General features: G+C 34.4%; 1 protein-coding gene across 1 annotated transcript in view; it reads left to right on the forward strand.

Moving 5' to 3' along the window:
• The window catches only part of SLC38A6 (solute carrier family 38 member 6), a 69835-nt gene extending 53403 nt beyond the window's left edge, over positions 1-16432 (forward strand). Inside the window, 11 exon segments of the mRNA XM_009006129.5 lie at positions 1510-1592; positions 2077-2105; positions 2107-2136; positions 7430-7495; positions 7732-7785; positions 9608-9687; positions 10329-10429; positions 14537-14661; positions 15796-15940; positions 16048-16142; positions 16325-16432. Coding sequence (XP_009004377.1) covers positions 1510-1592; positions 2077-2105; positions 2107-2136; positions 7430-7495; positions 7732-7785; positions 9608-9687; positions 10329-10429; positions 14537-14661; positions 15796-15940; positions 16048-16142; positions 16325-16405 — 889 coding nt within the window. The 3' untranslated portion in view covers positions 16406-16432.
• The last annotated feature ends 1020 nt before the right edge of the window (positions 16433-17452 follow it).

Genomic DNA, 17452 nt, shown 5'->3' on the forward strand with positions numbered 1-17452 from the left:
GTTTTTCCAAGAGATAGTACTAATTGGCAACATCACTATAATATATAAAGTCCAGGTGTGTCACATCCTTGAATATTTTTGTTTGCTAATTTTGCTAGATTAATTGCAATAATCTCATTTTTTTTTTAATTAGCACTGGTGATTGAATTTTCTTCTTGTGTATTTACTAGTTGTATTTTTTTTCTTTCATGAATTGTCTCACTTTTACATACAAATCTATTAAGGTCTTGGGGAATTAACTTTAACTTTTGAAAATGTCTCCATATTTATCTCACATTGAAAAATTGAAACCATATATGTGTAAACAAGGAGAAAATAAAAATTACTTATATTGCTAGCACATAAAAATATCTACTTTTTGGTACTTTAAATATATCTTTCTGGCTTTATATGTGTATCCAGTTTTTTTTTTTCAATGAACAAATACAGAATCATTGTTAGCCTACCTTTTTCTCGTTCTGTATTCTAATGGCTTTATATGAAAATTTTAGTATCTTACAATTGGTAATTCATGCCCTTTCCTGAAATTTGGAAAAATGTATATAGAAAACTATAAGGAAGAAAAGTGACCCATTATTTTACCACCCAGAGATAATGACTATCAATATATTTTATTTCCTGTCTATTTTTAATGCATTTATGTTTTTCCTTAAAATTATCATGATACACACACATATGATGTTTACTGAATATTCAGTATGTTGTTATTTCAAAATTATCATGGTCTTGGATGTTTGTTTTTAATTTTTATAATTTTAAGTGTTTTCAGTAAACAACTTTTTATAAAAGTCTTTGTTCTTCGGGAACAGAAAACTAAACACTGTATGTTCTCACCTGTAAGTGGGAGTTGAACAATGAGAACACAGGGACAGTGGGAGGGGAACATCACATACCAGGGCCTGTTGGGGGATGGAGGGCAAAGGGAAGGAGAGCATTAGGACAAATACCTAATACGTGTGGGGCTTAAAACCTAGATCACGGGTTGATAGGTGTGGCAAACCAACATGGCACACATATACCTACCTACGTAACAACCTGTATGTTCTGCACATGGACCCTGGAATTTAAAATAAAATTTTAAAAACCCTTTATTCTTATTGTTTACTTTTGATAATCTTTTATAAGTGTTAAAGCACATAATTGTTTGAAAATTCTTTGTATTTGTTGCCAGATTGCTTTCCAGATAGGTACTTTGTGTAGTTTGCATTCTCACCAGCTTTTTGCATTCCTTATCACTCCTCACTAATGTTGGCTATTATTTTATTTTTAAATATTTATTAAGTTGGTAATTGGAAATGGCATCTCTTTGTTTTTATACATTTCTAAATGTAAATTCATTAATAAGAATAATAGGATCCCACAAGAACATTTTAATGAAAGGAAGTGGACTTTTCCTAATGGCTGGTTGTAGTGGTTGAGTGTGTGTGTGTGTGTTTGTGTGTGTGTGTGTGTGTGTGTGTACACAAACACTGGAGTCCCATGTCTAAAAAAGGACTTTTTTTCTAATAGATATTGGGATCTTGATGGACAAACACTACTAATAATCATATGTGTTGGCATTGTGTTCCCTCTTGCACTTCTTCCCAAAATAGGTAAGTCTTTATAGAAGAGCACATGATCTGTTTAGAAAAAGGAAAGAAGGGAGGGAGGGAAAGAGAGAAATATTAAAGGACTTTAAAATTTCACAGTACCACATTTTTGGCAGAAGGATGGTGGTTGTGAATAATTTTAAACTTGGCCTTATTTTGGGTTCTTCAGCCTTCAGGCCTGCCTAGTTAACCTATTACTTGGTTTGCAGCAGTAGTTTGTCTGCCCCACTAAAATAAAATCTTTACAGCGGAACATTAAAGAGCAGCCTTTCCTTACAGTGTACCATTAGTGGTAAGCCAGTTCCAATTCTGCTGTACAGAGCTGCATAAATGATCTGTGACAGATAGTTGGAATGTTGTTATTCTGAGCCCTAAGCCCCAGATACCAAGCACTGTAATAGGAAACATGCCCAAGATGTATAGCTTTAGTTGTACGTAAAGATCACTTTCCTTATAAATTGCTTTTTATTTTACTGTTATTTTACAGGCTTCCTTGGCTACACAAGTAGTTTATCATTTTTTTTTTATGATGTTCTTTGCTCTTGTGGTAAGTTTAAAATATAATGCACTGCTTATCTCCTCACTAAAATTGGACTCATTGTGTTAATGTCTTTTTTACTTTTAGCTGTTTTGTGTTGGGAAGGGTATCTAATTTTATTTCATTGTGTTATTAAAAGCACTTTTGTTCCATAAAATTATTTCCTTCATTGTATCTATTTTGAAGGGCTTAGCTTAGCTAGAACAGCATTTCAAATTCAGTATTTCTTGTGGTTAACTAGCGAGAAGAGCATGCCAATTCTATTAAAATCTTAGATGGAGTGTAATTCTTTGTGTAAGTGTATAAATTTATTTCTGTACAATATTGTATGAAGAATCAGTCTGGCTCTAGTCTGTAAAATCTATTTGATACTAGTCATCTTAACTTTGAAACTTTGTTCCATTAATGAAAAACATAGCTTGTGGGACTATATTGAGGAGATTTAGTAAGAACTGGGTTGCCTGTATTCCTGTTTTGTCTGGTCTATTCAGCATAGATAAATTCTCATAAAATACTACTACAAATAAATATTTTTCTTCACATGTGGGCTATATTTCTTATTTTTTTATTAGCTCATTTTTATTATAATGTATAAAAAGTCAGATGGTAAATTTAACTTACTTCGATATTTTAAAATACTTTAATATAAAGATAAAAGAGAATTTAAATTTATTTCTTTCTAATCCTTCTAAAACACCTTAACATTCTAAAGATAGTACCTTTGTGTTAAATTTTTAAGTCCTTTTTCTTTGTTTAGCAGTTTATTTCATAATCAGTATCTAAATGTCAAACCTTAAGTAGAATTAAGCATTTTTAACTTTCCAAGAATACACATGTCCAAATGGGTTTTTCATAGGCTTGATTCAACTCTTTCTTGTTATTGAGAATGCATGAAAGAAAATAGCCATATGTAAGAGCAGGATAGCACATCAGTAGTTAAGCCATATTATAGAGCCAGATTTCAAAGCTGTCAAAACAACCTACGGTGCATTAACGTAGGCTAAGCTATCTTCTGAGACACAGGGATAAATAACTTTAAATTATTTAAACAAAGTGGAAGTGACCCTGATTTTAGTGTATGTAAGCATTTATCCTCCATTGAATGCTCTTAAAACTAAAAACGTTTAACAGTGTTTGCATTTAATAATTTGTTCAATTTAACAACATTAAAATCATTCCTCCTCTTCTCTCCCCACTTGTCTGACTTATATCTTACAAATAAGTGAATTGAACATACACTTTGTAGGCTCCATATTGAAGAGAAAAAACTACATATTTTCATCATAATTTGATTGTTGCGAAGCATGGTTAGAAGTGGTTTACATATGCAAAGGAATGTATGGATATTAAAGAGTTCAGTGTAGATAACATATTGAATTTTTCTCTCACAGATAATTGGCAATGCACTCCTTGCATATTTAGGAGTAAGTTGGTTTTCATAGCCAATAGCGTAATGCAGGTGAAATGTATTGATATGATATGTCTGCTGTAGTTTTGTTTCTGTCATGGCAGATACTTTTTAATAAAATGCAGATTTCTACTGTAGCAGTCATATGGAAATAATACCCATAGTCTACATTTATTGTAATGCCTTATAAACCATCTGCTCAGATTTTTACCTGTGAGCACAGTTTAAATTTAATCTAAAATGGGTCAATGAAGGACATTCCATACACTTTTTTAAAATGCTCTTTTTAATTGGCATATTTCTTTTATTTTTTTATGATTTTATTTTTTGAAACAGAGTTTCACTTTGTCACCCAGCCTAGAGTGCAGTGGCGCAATCTCAGCTCATTGCAACTTCCACCTCCCCAGTTCAAGCAATTCTCCTGACTCAGCCTCCCAAGTAGCAGGGATTACAGGTGCCAGCTAATGCTTTTGTATTTTTAGTAGAGATGGGTTTCACCACGTTGGCCAGGCAGGTCTCAAACTCCTGACCTCAAGTGATCCACCCACCTTGGCCTCCCAGAGTGCTGAGCCACTGCGCCCAGCCACCATATTTATTTTAGATTCTCTGAGTGTTAGGTTTTGACATACATGTGGTTAGGAAAAGGAAATGTATATATATTAACCCAGAATTTTGGAAGAATATCAATTTTTTATTTATTATTTTTGTCAATATGTGTTTGTAATTATTTATAGTATTTATATCACATTTAAAAAAATCAGTTTAGAAATGATTATTTCCTTATACTCTCTGAATAATGTTAAAGTCTATATTTTATTTGTTCTCCCAGATCTGTATTTTCATTTAAAAAATTTAACCTAAATTTTTGCCCCCTCTTAAATAATTTACAATTTTAAAAATATTTTATCAATGTCTCAGAATGATAGCAAAAAGATGGATTTATCTTTTTTGTTGAATTTACTTCTTCTGGTTCATTTTAGAACACAGATTGCCATTCTTCCTTAAAGTTCTATCTTAAGTACAGATTAGTATTCTAAGCAACATTGTTAATAAGTTGGTAATCCAATTAGACAACTTTTTTAAGAGACAGAGTCTCACTCCAGTCACCCAGACTGGAGTGCATTGGCATGATCATGGCTCACTGCAGCATCAGACTCCTGTACCTACGTGATTCTCTGCCTCAGCTTCCTGAGCAGCTAGAACTATAGCCTCATGCCACCACACCTTGCTAATTTAAAAAAAAAATGTTTGTAGAGACAGAGTCTCATTATGTTGCCCAGGCTAGTCCTGAACTCCTGTGTTCAATGGATCCTCCCACCTTGGTCTCCCAAAGTGTTCAGGATTATAGACGTGAGCCACTGCGCTGGCCTGAAATACAGAATTATTTAAATGGATTTTAGTCAGAAGCCTTCCTTCTACTCAACACTACATTAGGCATTACAGGATGTGGGAATTTAACCTGGACACTAGTCTTAAGGATCTGTAAGTCTAGTACAAGAGATAAGATTGATTTCTTAGCCAGGAGTGGTTGCACGTGCCTGTAATCCCAGCTACTCGGGAGGCTGAGGCAGGAGAATCGCTTGAACAAGGAAGGCAGAGGTTGCGGTGGGCCGAGATTGCGCCATTGCATTCCACCTTGGGTGATAGGGTGAGACTCTGTCTCAATAAAAAGAGATTAATTTCTTTTCAAACATGGAGAACAATGTGTGCAATATGAGTATTGGTATATTTGCTTCAGAATAAGAGTCTCAAGAGTTGGGAGGAGACAAGGCTCACTGAGAGCTAGAGTTTTAAAGGAAATAAAACTTGAGCAAAGGGCTTAGAGCAGAGAGAAGGGAGGCCTTTTGTACAAGTAAACAAATGTTTTTAATACTTAATCTCCTTTTTCCCTTTGTCTTTCCAATCCCAAGACTTATTTTTTTACCAACCAGAGCAAGGACTTTCTGCTAATCTTTCCTCTTCGTTGTTGGGTCTCATTTCACTCCCGTTCTGTACTACTACTTTGTGAGACATTATCTCTGTCCACCCCATATCACCATGCAGGCTTGTAGTTGGGATGGATCTTTACAGAGAAATTAGCTGTAGTAACTGAATTGTCTATTAATATAAAATCAGACTGCTACTTATTTTTTTTCTAATTAATAAAAATGATTATATTGCATTTTGGAGCATTGCTTTGAAATATTTTGATTTGAAAGCTTAAGAAATAACAACTGATAAATGAGGTAGCTCACATACAGAGTTTATCAAGGTACCTGGTGCACAGCAAGTGCTCAGTAAATGGTTGTTTCTGCCAACACTACCACTGTTAATAAGAGGAAAATATAAGAAACTGAATTTGGGCCAGCATATTGGCTCACCCCTGTAATCCCAGCACTTTGAGAGGGTGAGGCAGGCAGATCACTTGAGCCCAGGAGTTCAAGACCAGCCTGCGCAACATAGCGAAACCTTGTCTCTACAAAAACCACAAAAATTAGCTGGATGTGATGCCCACATGCCTGTAGTCCCAGCTACTTGAGAGGCTGAGGTGGAAGGATGGTTTGAGTCTGGGATGTGGAGGCTGCAGTGAGCCGAGATTGTGTTACTGCACTCCAGGCTGGGTGACAGAGTGAGACCCTGTCTAAAAAAACAAGAAAAGAAACTGAATTTGGAGCACTTTTAGTGTGGCTGAAGAGAGACCTCATAACAACCTTACTTCTCTAGCTTCTCTCTTACCCCATTCTTATGGGTTTTTTTTTTTTAAACCTATCAAGAAAATGATGGTGAGATTATTGCTTTTGATTTTGTTATTTCCTTTTGGTAAGTTAACCATTTCATTTTATGTCATATTGAAAACTTAAGAAATGTCAAAGCAACTTGTCCAGTTTACATAATAATTTTTTTCTTGGTGAGTTTTTAAATTAAGAGTGATTATTTAGTTCACTCATTAACTTAATCCTAAAAGTATACATTTTCTTTAGATTTGTTTTATCAGTGTATAAAATTTTGATTAACTTAGTCAAAATCTAAAACTAGATAAATGCCAAGTAGGAATAGAAATGGTGTTTACATATTGGTCCCCTGAAAAGGACAAATTCTTTATTCTTTCTTGCCCCTGTATGCACTGGGACTAAGCCTGGAGCAAACATTTACAGAGTAATTATGTGCCCTGAAACAACAGCAACAGTGGTCATATTGACAGAGTCTCAACTATAGGTCTAAGAACAGGATGGCCACAATTAAGAGTAAAAACCTGAAACATTTTCATGGATTAATTCTGGGAAACTGCACCCCTATGATTTCTTTTAATGTTTCTTGTTTAAATTTATTTTTACTAGCTGGAGTTCCCTAGCTATATGCTCTTATTCCAGCCAGCTTTCTCCACATTCGCCAAAAATAATACAAATCTGTAAAAGTAAGGAGGGCAGCACTTAATACATACATCAGAAATCCCTGAGCTCCTCCTGTATATAGCGTCTCTACTTATTTCTTCCTGTGGCCTTTCCGTAACTGCTATTAAATGTTTCTGTAGTCACTACTGATACCTGCTCCACAAATAACCATATTCTTGTATGACTGTCACCAAAAACAAGGTGTTCCTATTTTGAGTTGCACTTAAAAAAAAAAAAGCCTTGATGTTGTTGGAATTTTGAATGTTGACATAGAGTACCCTTAGCCTTTAATGTGGGAGATCTCTAACACCCCGTGGTCCCCAACTGCCTCCCTACCACAGGTGATCATGTTACATGTTGACCCCATTCTAACTAGGAAAAGTCATAGAAGCAGAGACTCTTCTGTTAGCATCATATTTGATATGGTGTTAGATTAATTGAAATGATATTGACCTATTTAAATTCATTGTCTTATTAATCTTATAAGAAATGATCTGAGTACTGATTCTGTTTACTTTTTTAGGTAATAATCAAAAAATGGTCCATCCCTTGCCCTCTGACATTAAATTATGTAGAGAAATGCTTCCAGGTAATAGTTTATATTTTCTTTTCAGTTTCTTCCTTTTTATTTCAAACTAAAAAGAAAAAAAGACTAATGATTCTTTTCAGATTAATGAAAAAGTAATGGCTATATAGCATTTTAGAACTTTGTTTTGAAATATTTTGATTTGAAAGCCTAGTAATAATAAATTCATCATTTTTATTGATATATTTGAAATTTAATGGCTGTTGGTTTCTCTTTTTCCCCTCAATACTCTTAAACAGATTTCAAATGCTACAGATGATTGTAAACCAAAGCTCTTTCATTTCTCCAAAGAGGTGTGTAAGTTATTAACAGATACTTTTAGTTGATTTTTCACATTTCAAGTTTTAAGAGGTTTGTGTAACAGGGTCTCTTAGGTCTTTGTACCTGTAACTAATTAATTTTCATGAAAGTGCTAAGTATAGGATTGCCTACCAGAAGAATACTATTATTTAACACAGGGTGGCCCATTATGAAACAGCCACCTTTTTTTTTTTCCTGGCATGCCTTTAAATGGAGCCTGTTTTAAATGGGCCTCTGCCTAAAAGAACAGATTTACCGAATGTCTGGTCTGGCCAATAAGGTCCTCTGTGGATACAGACTTCCTGTTGCCCTCTGGACTTGTAAAGCTAAATAGCCAATTATATCAAAAACTCTTCCCCTGTGAGTAGAACCTTGGTCTGTAGCTAAACAGCCTCATCATTGGACTAGTGATTGAGTACTGCCAATATATCTTCTGGCCAACATTCCAAAGTTGAAATTTATGATGCCAGGAGTACAGACTAGAAGACCAAATCTTTTTGCCTTCTCTATGAGCCATAGGATACAGGAAATGCCTGTAAGAGTTCCTGAGCATCAGCAGAGGAGACAAGAACTGTGACCTGGATGGTCTCTGCTTTACCCTTCTAGAAGAGCTCAGTCTTCCCTGTTGCTGCAGGTTTCTTCATCTATACTTTCTGACTGCTGAAATGCTATTTTGCACAGGTCCCAGATGATAGAATCCCCTCTGCTCATGTACAACTGTATTAGTGTTGAATGTTAGTGTGGTTACTCCTCCATGCAGAATTTTCCTTTTTATCTCTAGTTTTTAAATGAGAAATATCTATCTGGCCCCAGAAGGGAGATTACCACATTTTTTACATGATAAAGACCTCCAGATGCCTTAAAGATCTAGGTAGGATAATTGACAAGCCAGGAAATTGAGCAATATATGAAATAGAGAATTTGTGAATTAAATTCCTATTCCCCTAATTCAGCTTCAGGAAACACTACAGCTTCGTTTCTTCTAACCTCTCTCAGATACATTAAGACTCTAGGCATTGTGTCCCAAGAGAGGTCTTCATTTCTGGAATTTCTTTTGTTTAGGAGCCTAAAAGTAAAGTGGAAATTTTTTTAGAGCAGAAAGGAGAAAATAGATCACCATCATCTGTTTGGTAAAGATATTTTTCACTTAAATGGTAAATTTTTTTGCTTTACTCTGACTCTTAAGTATTCTAATAATAAAAACAAAATAAAACCTTATACTTGTATATTACATTAGATCTCTTAAGAGTTTGTATGTCTAGAATAAATGATATTCATTCCCACCAAAAGAGATCCTACTCACAGATGCTGGCAATATTAAAATATAATTAATATTTTCAGTATTCCCTTGGATTGTGTTTATGAAAGCAGGTTCAAGAGCATTAACTATTAGTGCTGCTTAGGGTAATAAGATATATATAAATTCTACATACATTTAAAAGACTGAGAATAAAAAAGAACATTTCTAAAATGTTATTTTTATCTTATTTAAATATTATTTATCTTACATAATTTTAAAAATCTTATCCAGATAATGTAGAAGTAGTGATTGTAGTAAAAGCAACATGGTATGGGAAGGAAGACAAAAAATATTCTGGCTAGTACAGGCAAGCCAACTATCAAATAAAATATTTGTTGATGATCACAAGTGTTTTTCTCTTTCAGAAATTCTTATTTTAAAAAGAGATGACTCATAAAAGATTAAATAAATTTAATCAAATTGATTTTTTAAACAACTGAGTTTGTTGTCAAATGAAATAATGGTTTCAGTAGAGAAGCATTTAATAATTTTGTCTTTTTGAAAACTTTTTTCAGAGTGCTTATGCCCTACCAACCATGGCTTTTTCATTTCTCTGCCATACCTCAGTATTACCCATATACTGTGAACTTCAAAGGTACTGTAGAGTCCTGGAATATTTTAAATATATTGTGTATCTTTTTACCTCTAGGGCTTTCAGATTGAATGACATTCTCTTTTATTAATCCTTTTCTCTCATCAGTGGATTCTAAGTGTTAGTTTAAAACAAAACAACCAAGAGTTCTGTTCAAGTTGAGAATGTTTCCTAGAAGTGTAATCTTTGAAGCCAGGCATGGTGGCTCATGCCTGTAATCCCAACACTTTGGGAGGCCGAGATGGATGGATCACCTGAGGTCAGGAGTTCAAGACCAGCCTGGCCAACATGATAAAGCCCCGTCTTTACTAAAAAATACAAAAAAATTAGCTGGGTGTGGTGTCGGGCGCCTGTAATCCCAGCTACTCGTGAGGCTGAGGCAGCAGAATAGCTTGAACTGGGAGTGAGCCAAGATCATGCTATTGCACTGCTGCCTGGGTGACAGAGCAAGACTGTCTCAAGAAGAAGGAGAAGGAGAATGAGGAGAAGAAGAGTAATCTTCGTGTACTAATTTCAAATGATGAATTCTAGTATATACTTACTGATGAAGTGGGCTTGAATGATTGAGGAATTCTCTTGACTAGCTTCCTGCTTTAGATATAATTCACATCACATATTCTACCTTTGCCGTTTTTGTCTTTTAGTCCTTCAAAGAAGAGAATGCAGAATGTTACCAATACAGCAATTGCTTTAAGTTTTCTCATTTATTTTATATCTGCACTCTTTGGGTACCTCACTTTTTATGGTAAGTATATTTTAAAATTATAGATGACAAAATAATAGTTATATAGATGGCCTCACACCAATGTATAGACTTTATTTATGCCTTTTATTACTAAGTTAATTCATTCAGGTCGCCAGATTACAATGCAGTACTGTGGTGCCTCTTGAGGCCTAAAGAACTGGATTATCTTTCTTTTACAAAGGTAGTTCAGGTTTAAGATTAATAACTTCTTATGAAAATTTTCTTAACCACTTAAGGAAAACATCAGGCATAGGGGCATTGATTCTTCCTATAAGAAAAAATGTGCAATTTTAATGATTTTGTTTTTCTTAAATTTTGAATTCAGTATATTAGTCTCATTCAGAAATTTGGGGGTTTGGCGAGTCAGTCATCACAATTGCAAAAGAGCAAGTTGAGAAAGGAAAGGGTTTTACACTGGACTATAGCTGTATACTTAGATGTCAGATGTCTCTGCCCTCAGACCTAATTATTACAGGATTCAGCAGATGTGCACTCTATGATGCCCCATGACCTTTCTCCTTAATTTTTTTTTACAGGTTCTTTCAAATTTATGCAACAAAAATAAATTGTGTTTTATTTCTTTTGCAAAACTTACCTGCTTTGTATGTTGATTTTCTTTTTCCTCTTCTGATAAGAACCTCAGGAAAAAGTAAAGTTCCATGTACACCATCAGTAAAAGCATTATTTCCAATGTGAGCATGGTGCCTTGCTAGAGACACTACAAAAAAAGTTAAAACAGGTTGTCAAGGTGTTCTGATCATCATTAATAAAACAAAATTACTTAAATATGTAAACTTTATTTTTGGATATTCGGTTTGTTAGTTTTAATACAGACTTGAACTTAATAAGACTTTTCTGTGTCAGTAAGATACTATAACAAGGGTCTCTTGGGATTCAAAAATATTTTGTATAGCAGACTAGCTCTGTATTTCTTTTTATGAAAATTGTCACCTGGCACAAACACTGTTATATTTATGGATCTTCAGCAATGAGAAAAAGTCCAAAAACACTGACCTCCTTCTTCTCCCTATAAATAAGTAGAACTATCTGGAAGAAAACTCAGATGGCTTGCCAATATCCAGGCTGAGAAATATTTATGTGAATCACCATTAGGTGCTTAGAAGCTGTATTAAATTGTAGCTGTATTAGACTGAAAAGGGATGTGGAGGAGGGATGGAAGCTACTACATTCATTGAGCTAACATTTAAGAAAGTGTTAGGTATTTTATATATACTGCCTAACTTAATCCTTATAACAACTCTGCAAGCTCAGTGTAGGTTCATTTAGGTTGAGTAATTAAACCAGATACTGAAGCCAATTAATAATGGAATTGGGATTTGAATCCAGTTGTGTCTGTCTCTAAAGCCAATGCCTTTATTACTGTGCTGTCTCCTCAGAAATTATGCCACAGAAGCCAGATCCTTTATTCCAAGTTTCTTTTAAGGTGGACTTTTAGAAAAATGTGACTCACTTAAGCTCTAGGCATCCATCTATGTATGTATCTATGTATAATCTATCTATCTAACATTATTGTTTGAACACAAAGGCTAAAGATTTTCAGCATGTAGATGGCATGTTTCCTAGACAGGGATTTGCCTAGTTATCAGGTAAAGCCATTATGTTGTCTCTGATGTAATCCCTTCTTCACCAATGCAGATTCTTCAGAGTATGCAAATTTTATATAATGGAGAAATATACATCTAAGAAAAATCACATGGTAGGTAGGTATATGATTGATTGATAGGTAGGTAGGTAGGTAGGTAGGTAGGTAGGTAGGTAGGTAGGTAGGCAGGCAGGCAGATGGGTGGGTGGATGGATGGATGGATGGATGGATGGATGGATGGATGGATGGATTAGATAGATAGATGATTGATTGATAGAATAAATGATACAAAAGTGAGTTTTCTCCAAAGACAGAAGAGGCAGATAATGATTTGCTCTTGAATTGTAAATTATAACAAAGAAAAGCCTTTGGTCATATCTTTCTATCAGGATAACAGGAGTTTTGTGTCATAGGAAGAAATTGCTGATTGAACCTGAGGTCTTATCAGGGGCTGGCCTCAACTTAAGGCTTTCAATTCATTTAATAGATGAGCAACTAAAGCCCAGAGAGGTGATGTGACCTGTCACAGAATTAAAGGCAGGTTTCCTGAATACTAATCCAGTGTTCTTTCTGCTGCTTTGTGATAATCTTTGTAAACTTAATACCGTGTTTGACAATGTGTATTAAACAAGACAGCCTCCTGACTTCAATGGCATATATAACTTGCAGAGATCACCATTTGGTCCTTTCTGAGATTTGTAGAGATTTGTCTGAATCCAGGGAAGCATGCAGTACTCTATCCCTCACATATGTTATGGCTCAATTAAGAACACAGAGTGACTGGCTCAGAAGAAGGGTTTTCATCCTGGGAAAGTAGACATGTGACATATATTTTGAATTTGTAATAAATCTAGTTATCAAGATTCAAGAGCCGCTTTGGATCCTTTTATCCAGAGCTCCCAAAGCTTAATTACTTTCTAAATTTTGTCAGATAAAAGGGACCTAGAGGTATGTACCTAGATTAGTGATAGTTGCTCTGATTACAGATGTGAAAGGAAGAGAAAAGGGTTCCTCTGGTGAGCCAGGCCAATGCCCAAATGTTGCATAATAACCAGGCCGTTTAAAAAGTCTACAAAGTTGTTAAGCCAGAAGTGTTAATAGCTCATTTTATGATTCAGAAAATGGAAATAAAATAGTTTACCATATTTCTCCAAAGACTCACAAGTATCTCACAGATTTGGAAATAGAATCCAGATTTCCTGGCTCTTCTTAGTCTCCTACTTAGTCTGAATCCGACATTGTGTAAAGTATGTCTTTGATACTTTAGACAATTCATTTCTCTCATTTCCATTATCACTAGTCTAGTTCAGATTCTCTTTACCTCTTAGTGATTGTAACAGTAGCTGTTAGGCCTGTTTGGGGTCTCTTTTTCTTCCAATCTATATTCCTGCTTAGTTCAGATCATAATACCCTGTTCTTTGTAAGTCATTATTGCATTTCTGTGGCCTACCAGATTGAGTCCACACCTCATGCAGAACTGTATTATTAGGTCTGAAATGCATTTCCAGCCCTATAACCCACATCCTCTGTAGTACTTACTAGACCACTTATTTTCTCAGATGCACATTCCCTTTGCTTTCGTTTGCGCTGCTTCTTGCTTCCAGAGAATCTCTTTCCCATATCTTTGAACATCAGTGCACATGCATTGGCTCATGTAATATGTAACTCTATAGTAACTCTGTAGTTCATAGTAACTCTATAGTTCAGTATATTACCGTCTCCATTTTAAAGATGTAGGAACTGAGACACTCAGAGAAGTTAAGTTGCTATTAACTGGTGGGATTTGAACATTGTTTTGTGTCACCACAGTTTAGAATCTTCACAGCTCTTGTTTAGAACTCTCTTGCCACTTATATGTGTGTATACACTTTCTATCATATTTGTGTGTATTCATGTCATCGCTTAAGTTCCCTGAGAACAGAGTTATGTTTTCTTTTGTTTTTGATTACCCTCAAAGAATCATTTCTAAAACGTATGCTCTCAAATCAAAAAGCACCATTCTATGTTAAATACAAACTGATATTTTCCCACAAAACACTGATATGCAGTGTTTCTGAGTGCCCGTACTCTTTTTACCCCTTGTCTGGGTTGAGGTGAGGGAGATGTTGTGAGAATGGAAAAATGCTGTGGAGCAAAGCTTGGACAGCATGTATAAATCCTATTACTGATCACCACACACTGGCCTACTAAGTAGGCCAAACAGCAGAAATGTTCAACTCTTAGATTATGGAAAAGTTCTAAAGAGATATTTTAATATATATATTCGTTGTCATATTTTAGAGGTTCTGCTTATTCTGGTTTTTATTAAAAGAAAAACGGTGGTAGGTTTCAAGAAAATACTTAATTAATGTGTCTGTGTTTCATAGGATAGGGTAAAGGCCAGGATTTGGTCATGGGAATCTAAAATCTGTTATCATCCATTAGCGCAATAGAAAACAATTTTGTTGCTGTTGACATCTTAGTACTTGATAATGTGATCCTTCTTATTATTATTTTATTTACAGACAAAGTAGAGTCAGAATTACTAAAAGGTTATAGTAAATACTTACCACATGATGTTGTTGTTATGACTGTGAAGTTATGCATATTATTTGCTGTGCTTTTGACAGTCCCTCTAATCCACTTCTCTGTAAGTACTCTTAAATGGTTTTTTTTTTTGTTCTTGTTGCTTAGTATAGCTGCTTCCTAATAGGGCAACACTAATTCTTTGCAGAACAGAATGTTTGAGTCACATCTAGTCTTGTATATCTTATTCGCTTGTCAAGTAATTGATCAAAGACTTCATACTTGCATATGGCCCCATGAAAGCATAAAAATAACAGTGAGCCACTAAGCTAATTTGTGCTTTTTTAGATTTAGTTTAGATTTACATTCTCCCACAGCATTGTTTCCAATTTAGAAACTATAGTTCTTTTAAAGTTTTTGGTATTTCCCCCTTTAATTCTGTTTTACCCCCCTTTAATTCTGTTTTCAAAAAAATGTGCATGAAGAGGAAAAGTCAAGTCAGCAGCTCCTTCTAGTTTATTGTAAATTTATTTTCACATAGGCATTCTAGTTCAATCTTGGTCAAAATATTTTATTTGCTCTAGAATTGTAATTTAAGGGGCAGAACAGATTTCTGAGAAAATGGGAACAAAGGCTTTGGGTATAAATGCAGCTGTATGGATTTTCTCTAACGCTGAGTTTTGTAAGAACTGGGGCTTCAAGCCTCCTCCCTGTGTGGGCTGCAGTGCCAAGATTACAATAGGGACTGGATAAATTTTTGTGAGATGTGACTGCCTGCTGTCCCCTTTGCAATGGGAAGTGCAATGAACTATTTTTTCATATTTACAGGCTATGAAACATATATAAAATAAAATAGCAAGTGGTGTTTCTTTCCCATGCCATGATTTCTTTTTCTATTATAAATCATTTTTTTTGTCTGTTGAATTTAATGAAAATGATTCTTTGAGATTTTTTAATATTTTTATTGCTAGTAATTTAAAAAATTATGCAACCTAAAAAATTGCATCTGAAAATTTTTTCAAGCATTTAAGCTAAATAATTTTTATGAAGCTTACATGGAAAGGTTTAGTGTATAAACAGTTTTTGTGTATATATGCTTTATTATAATAGTTTATGCTGCATTTTTGGCATTAAATGATGTAGGAGGCAAAAATATTATGGTTATTGTATATGTTTCTCTCAGCAAATATTTTGACCTTGACACATCCTCTTTGCTAAATGTTTCTTTTTCTGTTTCATCAATGTTTCATCAATACAGGCCAGAAAAGCTGTAATGATGATGTTTTTCTCCAATTTTCCATTCTCATGGATTCGCCATTTTTTGATCACTCTGGCACTCAATATTATCATCGTTTTGCTTGCAATATATGTTCCTGACATTAGAAATGTATTTGGTGTAGTTGGTAAGTTTTCTGTTTCAAAAAGTTCACATAATAAAATTGATAAAATTGTTACCCAGCCTCATATCTGAATCCAGCAGTATCCTCTCTTTTTTCTCTCCGATTTAAAGGTACCAGTACATCAACATGTTTGATTTTTATATTCCCAGGACTATTTTATCTTAAACTTAGCAGAGAGGATTTTCTGTCATGGAAAAAGTTTGGGGTAGGTTGTTTTTGTTTCCTTCATTAAGACTTCTATTTTTAAGAAATAGTTTGTCATTTTATATTATTTTACCTACATCAAGAAAGTCAATATATTACAAAATATAAAATACATTATTGCGAAGTATAGAAGTTTAACAAATAGGCTAATTGTACTGTTTATCTTTTTTCTTGTTTCCACAGGCATTTGTTTTGCTCATCTCTGGAATTTTGGTTGGGAATTTTAGTTTAGCATTCATTATTTTTGATTGGATTAATAAATAAAAGAAATATTTTCCTACTTCTTACAAAGAATAATATATCTCTTTATGCAACAAGAAATATTCTGGAAGACACCCTGGATGAAAAATAATATTTTAATAAAAATTATTAACAGAAAAGCAGAACAAAATGGCAGTAGGTATGGGGAAGTAAGTATAGCAGGTTTAATCAAAATAGGAAACAAACTCGAAATGCTCTTAAATGTATTGGGTCATTCTTTTGTTTTTCAAATCAATATTTTTAATGGTAGTTTTATGTTTGCAGAAATACTGAACAGAAAGTACAGAGTTCACATATACCTTTTTACCCCCAACATGCAGTTTCCCGTATTATTAACTCTTGCGTTTGTGTGGTACTTTTGTTATATTTCATGAGCCAACATTAACTATTATTAACTAAAGTTCATAGTTTACCTTTGGGTTCATTCTTAGCAACCACTAGAAACCGCTGATTTTTTTTTTTAACTTTTATTTTAGGTTTGGGAGTACATGTAAAATTTATTACATAGGTAAACTTGTGTCATGGGAATTTGTTATACAGATTATTTCATCACTCAAGTGTTAAGCCCAGTACCCAATAGTTATCTTTTCTGCTCCTCTCCCTCCTCCCACCTTCTATCCACCACCCCAAGTTGTTTTTCCCTTTGTGTTCATAGGTTCTTACTTAGTTCTCACATGTAAGTGAAGACATGCAATATTTGGTTTTCTTTTCCTGTGTTGGTTTGCTAAGGATAATAGCCTCCACCTGTGTCCATGTTCCTGCAAAAGACATGATCTCATTCTTTTTTATGGTTCCATAGTATTCCATGGTGTGTATGCACCACATTTTCTTTATCCAGTCTGTCATTGATGGGTGCATGGGTTGATTCCACATATTTGCTATTGTGCATAGTGCTACAGTGAACATTTGTGTGCATGTATCTTTATGGTAGAATAATTTATGTTCTTTGGGGTATATACCCAGCAGTGGGATTGCTGGGATGAATGGTAGTTTTGTTTTTAGCTCTTTGAGGAATCACCATACTGCTTTCCACAATTGTTGAACTAATTT

The sequence above is a fragment of the Callithrix jacchus genome, chromosome 8 (genome assembly GCF_049354715.1).
Source record: "Callithrix jacchus isolate 240 chromosome 8, calJac240_pri, whole genome shotgun sequence".
In the NCBI taxonomy this organism is placed as follows: Eukaryota; Metazoa; Chordata; class Mammalia; order Primates; family Cebidae; genus Callithrix; species Callithrix jacchus.